Source organism: Macrobrachium nipponense, chromosome 12 (genome assembly GCF_015104395.2).
Source record: "Macrobrachium nipponense isolate FS-2020 chromosome 12, ASM1510439v2, whole genome shotgun sequence".
Classification (NCBI taxonomy): Eukaryota; Metazoa; Arthropoda; class Malacostraca; order Decapoda; family Palaemonidae; genus Macrobrachium; species Macrobrachium nipponense.
The window spans coordinates 99,477,341-99,488,792 of record NC_087205.1 but is presented as its reverse complement, the minus strand read 5'-3'; the positions used below and the strand labels follow the sequence as shown (position 1 = coordinate 99,488,792).

Here is an 11,452-nt window from a genome sequence, read left to right as displayed (position 1 = left end):
TATGTAAAAAACCTAAAAGAAGGAAAAGGATGTAAGTTCGACAAAAAATGCAAATATATGCACCCTGTAGCCATGAATCATAATCAAATAAATAACCAACCAAGTAATAAAATCCAAAATAAGAAAGAAACAAATAAAGAGAGAAAATCAAGAATATCAGGTAAAAGAGAAAAGCAAACCACCAATGAGATATGCAGAGGTGTCAGCAAAAAATTTCAAAGCATCAGCTCCGAAATTCTACTCAAGAGATAATAACTGTATTTATTATGCAAGAGGATATTGCAGAAACGGAGAAATTGCAGATTCAGACACAAAATGAATAATTATGATGAAGGAAGATCAAATATTATGGAAAAAGTTGGATTTTTAATGTCAGAATTTCTGGAAATGAAAAAAAGAACAACATACCAGAACAGGAAAGAGACATGGGAAAATCCTTATTACTACCAGTATTAAATGAAGGAGAAAACACGCAAACCATCATAGTGATGAATGCGCAGGGTTTAGTTACGAGTAACTCAAAAAGAAAAATAGAGTACTTAGAAGAACTAACCCAAAATGAAAAGAAAATAGATATAATGAATATAAGTGAAACCTGGTATTCCCAAGAGACTGGGAATGATGATCAAATAAAAGGGTTCCAAACTTATAGATCAGATAGAAAAAAATAGGAATCAAGGGGGAACCGCAATATATGGGAAAGACAAAAAACAAGGAAAAATATATGAGAAATATAGTAACTCAGAATGTGAACTAATAGCGGTAGAATTTGAATCTGAAAAATTGATGAACATAGTAATATATAGACCTCCTAATACTAAAGAGTTTGACTTAATAATTGAAAAATTGGATGATATATGTAGAAATCACAAGGACTGGACTATTCTCCTATCTGGTGACTTCAACTTTCCTTTCGTAGAATGGAAAGAGCGAATAGGAGATTGTGGTTGTACTTATACATATAAAAAAGAGAGTAATAGTAGTGCAGAAGATAAGAGGCAATTTGAAAAGCTATTAGATATGGTACTAGAATACAACATTCAACAAATAAATCACCTGCCAACAAGAAAGGAAAATACTTTAGACCTAGTATTTGTGAACGAGATGAATTATGTTAAAGAAATAATAGTTTATAATGCGAATATTTCAGACCATAATGTCATAGAATTAACAGTTCATTCCAAAGCAAGTGAAAATAGAGATAAGCAAGAAATGAAAAAGTGGGAAGGATATGGAAAATACAACTTCTACAGTAAAAATATAAAATGGTCAGAAATTAATGAAGAATTAAACAAAGATTGGGATAACATTTTCGTAAGTGATGACATAAGGGTAAATACGGAGATATTATATAAAATATTGGAGAAAATAGTGGAAAAATATATACCGAAGAAGAAAAGTAAACATCATTCATGCATACCAAGAGACAGAAGGATCTTGTTCCAGAAAATCAGAAAGTGGAAAAAGGTCTTGCAAAAGAAAAAAATGCATGGAAAGTTATAGAACTAAAAAGTAAGATAGAAAATGCAGAACAAAGATTATACAATCAAAAGAAAATGAAAAACGGGACTTGGAAGAAAAAACCCTATTAAATATCAAGCAAAACCCAAGCTATTATACTCATATGCAAAAAGATGAATAAAAGAAGAATAGAAATAGGCCCTCTGAGAATTGAAGGGAGATTAACGAATGAAAAAAAGGAAATTTGCAACAACATGGCAGAACGAACGATAGAGAGAATTCACCCCTAGAATAGATAATGAAGATAATGATATAGAAGTAAGGATGAAAATAGTGAATATTTAGCTGACATAGATATTAATGAAGCTGATATTGTGCAGGCTATTAATGAAATTAAAAATGGAGCTGCTGCAGGGCCTGATGGAATTCCTGCTATTTTGTTAAAGAAAGTAGTTCATTCTATCGCAAAGCCACTTGCAATATTATTAAGACAAAGTTAGATACAGGCAAGATTTATGATGAGCACAAATTAGCATATATTACCGCCTACTTTCAAAAGTGGATCAAGACTAGAGGCAAGTAATTATAGACCTGTGAGTCTAACATCACATATTATGAAAGTGTATGAAAGGGTAATGAAGAAAAATATTATGAAACATTTAATAAAAAATAATTTGTTTAATAAAGGACAACATGGTTTCGTACCCGGAAAAGTACACAAACCCAACTGTTAGTCCACCGTGAGAACATATTCAAAAATATGAAAAGCGGAAATGAAACTGGGGGAGGGGAGATGTGGTTTATTTAGACTTTGCAAAAGCTTTTGATAAAGTAGACCATAATATATTAGCGAAGAAAATTAGAAAACACAATATCGTGGATAAAGTAGGAAGATGGTTAAAAGAATTTTTACACAACAGAAAACAGATAGTTATTGCAAACGACGAGAAATCGGATGAAGTCAAGGTAATATCCGGTGTGCCGCAAGGTACGGTGTTATCTGCAATACTGTTTGTTATTATGATTGAAGACATAGACAATAATGTGAAGGATTCGGTAGTGAGTAGTTTCGCAGATGACACAAGAATAAGTAGAGAAATTACTTGTGATGAAGATAGGAACGCTCTACAAAGAGACCTTAACAAAGTATATGATTGGGCAGAGGTAAATAGGATGGTATTTAACTCTGATAAATTTGAATCAATAAATTATGGAGACAGAGAAAGAAAGCTATATGCATATAAGGGACCTAATAATGAGACCATCACAAATAAGGAAGCGGTTAAAGACCTTGGTGTGATGATGAATAGGAACATGTTATGCAATGATCAAATAGCAACTCTGTTGGCAAAATGTAAAGCAAAAATGGGAATGTTGTTACGGCACTTCAAAACAAGAAAAGCTGAACACATGATTATGCTTTATAAAACATATGTTCGTAGTCCACTTGAATATTGCAATATGATATGGTACCCACACTATCAAAAGGATATTGCACAAATAGAGAGTGTACAAAGGTCCTTTACAGCTAGAATAGAAGAAGTTAAGGACCTAGACTACTGGGAAAGACTACAATTCTTAAAATTATATAGTCTAAAGGAGAAAGAAGAGAACGCTACATGATAATTCAGGCATGGAAACAGATAGAAGGAATAGCAGAAAATATCACGGAACTAAAAATATCAGAAAGAGCAAGCAGAGGTAGATTAATAGTGCCCAAAACTATACCAGGAAAAATAAGGAAAGCACACAGGACATTAATCCACTACGCACCAGCATCGATAATGCAGCGTCTATTCAATGCGTTGCCAGCTCATCTGAGGAATATATCAGGAGTGAGCGTAGATGTGTTTAAGAATAAGCTCGACAAATATCTAAACTGCATCCCAGACCATCCAAGATTGGAAGATGCAAAATATACCGGAAGATGTACTAGCAACTCTCTGGTAGACATTAGAGGTGCCTCACACTGAGGGACCTGGGGCAACCCGAACAAGATGTAAGGTCTGTAAGGTAAGGTATGTCTGTGTGTGAATGTGTCTCTCTCCTCTTTTCTGTTTCTATCTCTCTGAAGTTTACCTTCTCTCTCTCTCTGTCTCTCTCTCTCTCTCTCTCTCTCTCTCCTCCTCCTCCTCCTTTCTCCGTTTCTGTCTTCTACTTTCTGCCTTTCTGAAGTTTACATCCCTCCCTCTTTCTCTCTCCTCCTTTCTCCGTTTCTGTCTTCTACTTTCTCTGTTTCTGCCTTTCTGAAGTTTACCCCGCCCCCATCTCTCTCTCTCCTTTCTTTGATTCTGTCGTCTAATTTGTCTGATTCTGCCTTTCTGAGGTTTACATCTCTCCCTCTTTCTTTCTCCTTTCTCCGTTTATATCTTCTACTTTCTCTGTTTCTGCCTTTCTGAGGTTTACCACCGCCTCTCTCTCTCTTTCTCCTTTCTCCGATTCTGTCTTCTAATTTTTTTGTTTCAGCATTTCTGAGGTCTACATCTCTCTCTCTCTCTCTCTCTCTCTCTCTCTCTCTCTCTCTCTCTCTCTCCATGAAATCGCATTCATCGGTTATTAACCAAGATATATACTAAAACGGGTCGCTACGAAGTAGCAATTCCTTTTATCTTAATTCCGTTTTCCTTTTCTCTCTCTTTTTATTTATGACAGTTCGTCCTGGAGCACATGGAACCTAACCGGAAGAAGCAAGGACCCGTCGGTACCAAGTTCGAGAAGGAGAGGCAATTCTTCCTAACGGAAGCCAACTACCACTTCACCACAGCAATGGTGATGTTGACTTGACTCTCAGTTCGTTGGTGTTGTAGAATTAAAGGAGATTATAACATTTACCCTACATTTAACACAGCAATTATTATAAATTTTATAACTATTACCTCAATAATGTTGTGGTTCATTATTTACTACGCTATGTGAGTCCATTTTCCACTTATATCACGAGACGTATATACTATATGTATATATATATATATATAGTATATATATATATATATATATATATATATATATATATATATTATATATATATATATATATATATATATATACAGTGGCTCCACATTTCCAGGACTTCTCCCATTTTTTCCAGTCCTCCATACATATCTCTCCTTCACTTTATTCTTTCCACATGACCGAACCACCTCAAAACAAAGAATGCGGCTACCTTCATTTCATTCTATTAATAATTGGTTTCCAGTTTTCAAAACAGGCTTTCCCATTAAAAAAAATTCCCCGTAATTTACTAACGCTAATTTTGGAAACTCGTTTTTCTGTTAATGGTGCCACAGACTGTAATGGCTTATGCAGAATTGATAATTCTGTATTTTTAATATTTTAACAATATTTTTTCCCTCTTCCACAGAACGAGGCACTGAGAGAGGGAAGCTGGGAAGAAAGGCCTGCCAGCGTCATGATAAAAGAAAGTCCAGTAGAAGCGAGAGTAAATTAGTTTTGATGATTTCAGAGTTTATAAATATTAATTTAATATTTTATATATATATATATATATATATATATATATATATATATATATTATATATATATATATATATATATATATTATATCGCACCAAATATAGAGCATATTTATGATATATATGTGAGTATAGATTTATATATACAAATATATATATGTATATATATATATATATATATATATATATATAGATATATATATATATATATATATATATATATATATATATATATTTACACACACAATCATGTATTACTGAAGTTCAAACATGCACGCACAAGGAAAAAGATGAGAGAGTATATATAAATATATATAAATATATTTCTATATACATCGAGCCGCAAGTGTCCTTTAATATCTAATTCGCTCTACCTTGGAATTAATATATTTTCATATGTGTTAACCGAAGGGGAATTTTTTTAGCCGATAAGAAATTTGTCGGCTCACGGGCACGAACCATCGAATCAACAAATTCAGGACGCGCAGGGAAGCCTTAAACCACACTTATCGATTAAAAAATTCCCCTTCGATTAACATATATGAAAATATATTAATTCCGAGGTGGAGCGAATTACATACTAAAGGGCATTTGTAGCTCGATGTATGTATATGAATCACGGTTATGTGATGTGTCTCATATTTGTGTATATATATATATATATATATATATATATATATATATATATATATTATATATATATATATATATATATATATATATAACGTATATATATATATATATATATATATATATATAATAACGTATATATATATATATATATATATATATATATATATATAATATATATAAATGTATATATATATATGTGTGTGTGTGTGTCACTCCAGTTGATACACAGGATGAAATGGCTACGTTGTAGTTGTCATTACTCCATAGGTTTTCAAGCGAATCACTTACTAATCACCTGAGGTTATCGCTAAGGTAGACAAAATTCCTTGTGCAGGATGCTTTCAGTAAGTTATATCTGACTTAGATATAGTAATATATTTCTGTTAAATCATTCTTTCAGTGTTACTGGAAAGAATATATTAGAGGACGGTTATATTATGGAAATCAAACACTCAAATACTCATAAAGTTTCTATGCAATACTAAAATCAAAATAAGGTGTCACTTGGAGTGTTACGCAGTTGACTGTTAATGCAACAGCATCAAATAAAATCTATTTAAATAAATCTAGTTTCCTTTTTGAATGATTATGAAATCTGACATATAATTACGAAGGTCAACTTTTTCGCATACAAGTTCAGATCCTAGAAACCCAATAAAACATACTGGACTTCGGATTCTAAGTCCAATTAACCATGGGATATTTGCTAATGATCACGTATCACTAAAATGGAATTGGAATATAAAATTTAGGTCAAAAGCCAAGCGCTGTGACCTAACAGGTCATTCAGCACTGAAAAAGAAAATTGAGACTAGGTAGGTTTGAAAGGTGTAACAGGAGGAAACCATCGCAGCTGCACTATGAAACAATTGTTAGGAGAGACTGGAAAGTAAGAAGGAAGGAAGATGATATGAACGGAGGTACGGTAAAAAGGAATGAAAAGGGTTGCAGCTATGGGCCGAAGGGACGCTGCAAAGAGCCTCAAGCTAATGCCTTCATTGTACACCGCGTTGGGTGAACCGATGGGAAGTAGGACTAAAGTGTTTGGGTAGTTTTCATTACGTCCTTGAATAAACGTTGATAAAGGTGAGGGTTCTATGTAAACTGTTTATGATGATGTACACAAAAAGATATTGAGTTCTTAGAAGCTGTAAACCCTCTGGAAAAAAAATTTCTGAAAGAAGGATCCATGAAAAAATACTGGTGATAGAGTTAGGGGCCTCTGGAAATATTTTCTATGAGCTGAAGACAGTCGGTAAATTATAAATCATTTCTTAAATATTCAAACAAGTAAACAGCTTTGTAAAGTGTAACTGTGGGGCTTTCTTCCAGACCTACTTTTAGATCCATGTACTTGGATCTTTTTATCTTGCTGTCCAACCTCTCTATCTCCCTCTTTACAATGTCTGAAGCGCTGAATCCCTGAAAATGCCAAGGTTTTTGGCTTGACAGATAAATCTCTTTGCAAAAAAATGTTCATAACTTTAAATGTCTTTATGAAACCCACGCATGCTGAGAGAGAGAGAGAGAGAGAGAGAGAGAGAGAGAGAGAGAGAGAGAGAGAGAGAGAGATCGATAATCGCGTGCAAGTCGTCCCCAAATGTTTCAAATCCTAAATTAGAAAAATCCCCAAGCATCAGGAGCAATGGTACGACTGATTGCAAAGCGATATGATATTAATAAACAAGTGCAGATATCAAAGACACTAAATCTCCCGAAACATCGGGGGGTGGGTGGGTGGGGGGGGGGGGGGGAGTGGGGGGGGGGGGGAGAAAAGAGTTAAAGAAACATCTTTGTGGCCTGACGCGCGACTTGGGCTAACTTTTGGCCTTTTTGCAAATGTTATTTTGGACATCGTTCTCGAGGACTCGTGGGTCAAGTATCCTGTTCTGCCCATCGTGGTTCGATCCCTGGCTGTCCTCACCAGTTGACCAAGCAGTGACTGGGTACGAGCTTCAGCTGGGACCCGAAGGAAAGGCATAGGACTAACATCTTCGTTTGAACAGGCTTGATTAGATTAAGAGGGTTACCACCCTTTGGCGTCTCCCTCTATAAAAACAAAGGGAGAAATGGTGAAAAAAGGACATTTATATATATTCACCAAAAAAGCCGTATCCCACAGTAAAAGCTTGGCTCTAGTGAACGACAAAACAGCAGTGCTGGCAAAGTTCAAACCTGAACTGCCGAGTCAATAACGGACCCCCAGTGCAGAAAACTTCTGCAGCTTGGGTTGCAGTCTGTGGCAATATTTTCGTAATCTTCTGTTGTATGAAGCCATGAAGGCTTCTCATAAATTCCTCAATGTTTCGACGAACAATTTTCCAGTATTTTAAACACAAACGGGAGGTTCTGTGACTTCATACATCACTACAATCTCTCGCTTGGTTGTCAATACAGGAACAGAGACTGACTTCAGACAACTCTCCTCTGCACTCCACATATTCACTGACTACTTGCGAATAAATTGTCAGCCGTTATGCAAATTCGAGACCTCTGTGCTGGTTACTTAAAGGTTCCTTTACAGTTTCATCTCGCATATTCTTTAGCTCTTGATAAAGTGCAGAGATTGCTTGTAAAAGCTGCAAGGTTTATTTTGGATCTATGAAAAGCTTCTGAAATTGAAGGGCATACAAACTCTATATATCCGAACAATGGCAATAACTTCAAAATTCATGTTATAATTCCCTATAGATACTTACTGCTTGGATCACAGTTGACAAATGCAAAAACTATTTCTATGCATGCTCCTCATAGCGTCTCATAGAGAGAGAGAGAGAGAGAGAGAGGTTTCATACTGAAATGAAAACCTTCTACCACGTTGAATGGAGAATTGGTATTGTATTCCTCCCGTTTGTTTACAAATCACTGGATATCGAGGTGATAGACCTGAATCTCACATTCATACTTCATCTACTGAAACCTGGATGAGTTACACTCCGGAAAATGTTAATAAAGCCACTTCATACACCTACACTGAAGGCTCATCAGCAGCCTGCTGAACCGCCAACACAATCTATGTATTTCGCCTCCACCTAACCCACGCTCTCTCGCTTCATGAATATTAAAGCTCTTTCTTTCCAATACTTCTTTCATTCCAATTATTCAGTATTCTCTAAGTCTTTCTTCCCTCCTTCCTCTTGGAACATTTGAACAACACTCTTTTCACCAACCTGTTTTCCTCATTTCTCTTAAATTCACTAACCCATCTCGAAAAACCACTTTATTCTTTCACTTGTGCTAATCCTTTAACCACGACTGCATATCTCCCCAACTTTCAACCTCGACTGCTTCATGCACTACATAATCAGCTACGGAAATCTTGTGCAGTAACTCCAATCTTTTTACAATAATGATTAAAGGGGTTCTTATAAACACATTAAGGTCGTTCTGAAATGTGTGAAAATATATTTAATCCTGAACTAGAAACATCCTTTCCAAGGAATAAGAACACAAGTGCCGACTGAGTATAAAGCAATCGAAAATTAATAAGTATGACAATATCAATGACACTAGACTCTTCCGAAAACCTCTGAATCGGTAATCAGACAGAAGTGCTAGTAAAATTATTTTTGTGACCCAACATGCTAGTTGGGTTTACTTTCGGTCTTTAAGCATTTGTTATTTAGGTCACTGTTCTCGAGAACTGCGTAAATGGCAAACTCGTGGGTCAAGTATCCTGTTATACCCAACATGGTTCGATCCCTGCCTGTCGTCACCAGTCGACCAAGAAGTGACTGGGTACGAGCGTCATCTAGCAGCATGGGACTAACATCCTCATTTGAACCCCTTTAATAAGATTAAGAAGGTTACCACCCTTAGGTGTCTCTCTCTCTAAGGACAAAATGGGATATAGCGAAAAAGCACACGGTGAAGTCTTGGCTCTGGAGAACGACAAAACAGCACTGCCGGCCAAGTTCAAAACTGAACTGCAGAGTCAATAATGGTCCCCCAGTGCAGAAGAATTCTGCAGTTTGGGTTGCAGTCTGTGGCAATATTTTCTTAATCTTCTGCTGTATGAAGCCATGAAGGCTTCTCATAAATCCCTCAATATTTCGACGAATAATTTTCCAGTATTTAAACACAAACGGGTGGCTGCGTGAATTCATACATCACTGCAATCACTCGTCTGGCTGTCAATACTGGAACAGAGACTGACTTGAGATAACTCTCCTCTGCACTCCACACATTCAATGATTGCTTGTGAATAAATTGTCAGCCGTTATGCAAATTCGAGACCCCTATAATGGTCACTTAAAGGTTCCTTTACTGTTTCATCTCATATATTCTTTTGCTCTTGATAAAGTTCAGAGATTGCTCGTAAACGCTGCCAGGTTTATTTTGGATCTATGAGAATTTTCTGAAATTGAAGGGCAAACGAATTCATTATCTCATGCACAATGGCAATAACTTAAAAATTCATTTATATAATTTCCTATAAATGGTTACTGCTTGTAGCCCAGTTGACAAATGCAAAAACTATTTTTAGGCTCCTCATAGTGTCTCTCAGTAAAGAGAGAGAGAGAGAGAGAGAGAGAGAGAGAGAGAGAGAGAGAGAGAGAGAGAGAGAGAGAGAGAGAATATGAGTTTCATGTTGAAATGAAAACCTTCTTGGCGGTTGAATGGAGAATGTAAAATACTTTTTTCCTCCCATTTGTTTACGAATCACTGCATATCGAGGTGATAGTTCAGAATCGCACATTCATACTTCATGTACTGAAACGGGGATGAGTCACGCTGCGGAAAATGTTAATAAAGCCACTTCATACACCTACACTGAAGGCTCATCACCTACACCTAGCCCACGGTCTCTCGCCTTAAGAGTATTGAAGCTCTTATATTCCATTACCTCTTTCTTTCCAACTATTCAGTATTCTCTAGGGCTTTCTCTCCTCATTCCTCTTTGAACATCTGAAAAAAATATTCTTTTCACCAACCCCTCCTCCTCATTTCTCTTTGTTTCACTAACCCACCTCGAAACACCGCTTTATTTTTTCACTTGTCATAATCCTTTAACCACCATTGTATACCCCCACAATTTTTACCCTTTCAGTGCTTTTTTTAAAATGCTTATAATTTACAATCAACCTGGCGCAGTAACTCCAATCCTTTCACCATTCTTTCATATCCAGCAATCACACTGTTCTTCCATAAAGGAAAGTTGACTCAACAATTCCTTCATACATTTCAATTTTAGCTTCCACAGAAATTCGCATTTTCTTCCCATTCTCCTGCAAACACATTTCCATCGTCCATGTTTCACTTGATCCTTTCACCCACTCCCTCAAAACCTTCCTTAAACCAGTCATACTTATGAAATGACCCAGGTAAAACATTAAGTCACATTTTCACTTGTGTACCATCAACTCCTGATGTCTTTCCGTTCCAATATTTCTTCAATACTCTCAAATATCCTTACACTTTCGAAGGAATGCATTCACTTCAGACAGCATATTTCCATGAGCAAAATTTCCCACGATAGAATTATTTGCTCATTACTGTTTTCTTTACATTTACTCTCCAGACAATTATTTCTTTTGCTCCTCCGTGTGTACACATGTATGATTTTTTTTTTGTCCGGCAATTGCTTTTAATCATCCAAACACTTGGTGGTTTTAATCATTCCCTGCACCCTTCAACAATCTTTGCCAAAATATATATCACGTTTGCATCCCTTCCTCTCTTGCTTGAACTCTATCTTAGTTTGTCTTCAACCCAATAAAGGTCTCTTACTATACTCCAGGTACTCCCTTTCTTACCAATTCATCCATCAACTAGTTCCTCCGTTGACTCCTGACTAATGCATAACCTATCAGACAAGTTTTTTTTTCTCAAGTATTCTCTATGTTTTTCTGTGGAAATGACATAATTGCAACACTTGAGCCCGT

At 35.9% G+C, this 11,452-nt stretch overlaps 1 protein-coding gene across 1 annotated transcript in view; it reads left to right on the top strand.

Moving 5' to 3' along the window:
• LOC135224699 (uncharacterized) overlaps positions 1-4,937 on the top strand; it is a 100,832-nt gene extending 95,895 nt beyond the window's left edge. The window contains exons 26-27 of the mRNA XM_064263969.1: positions 4,114-4,230; positions 4,823-4,937. Coding sequence (XP_064120039.1) covers positions 4,114-4,230; positions 4,823-4,909 — 204 coding nt within the window. The 3' untranslated portion in view covers positions 4,910-4,937. The remainder of the gene's footprint in view (positions 1-4,113; positions 4,231-4,822) is intronic.
• Positions 4,938-11,452: the final 6,515 nt, after the last annotated feature.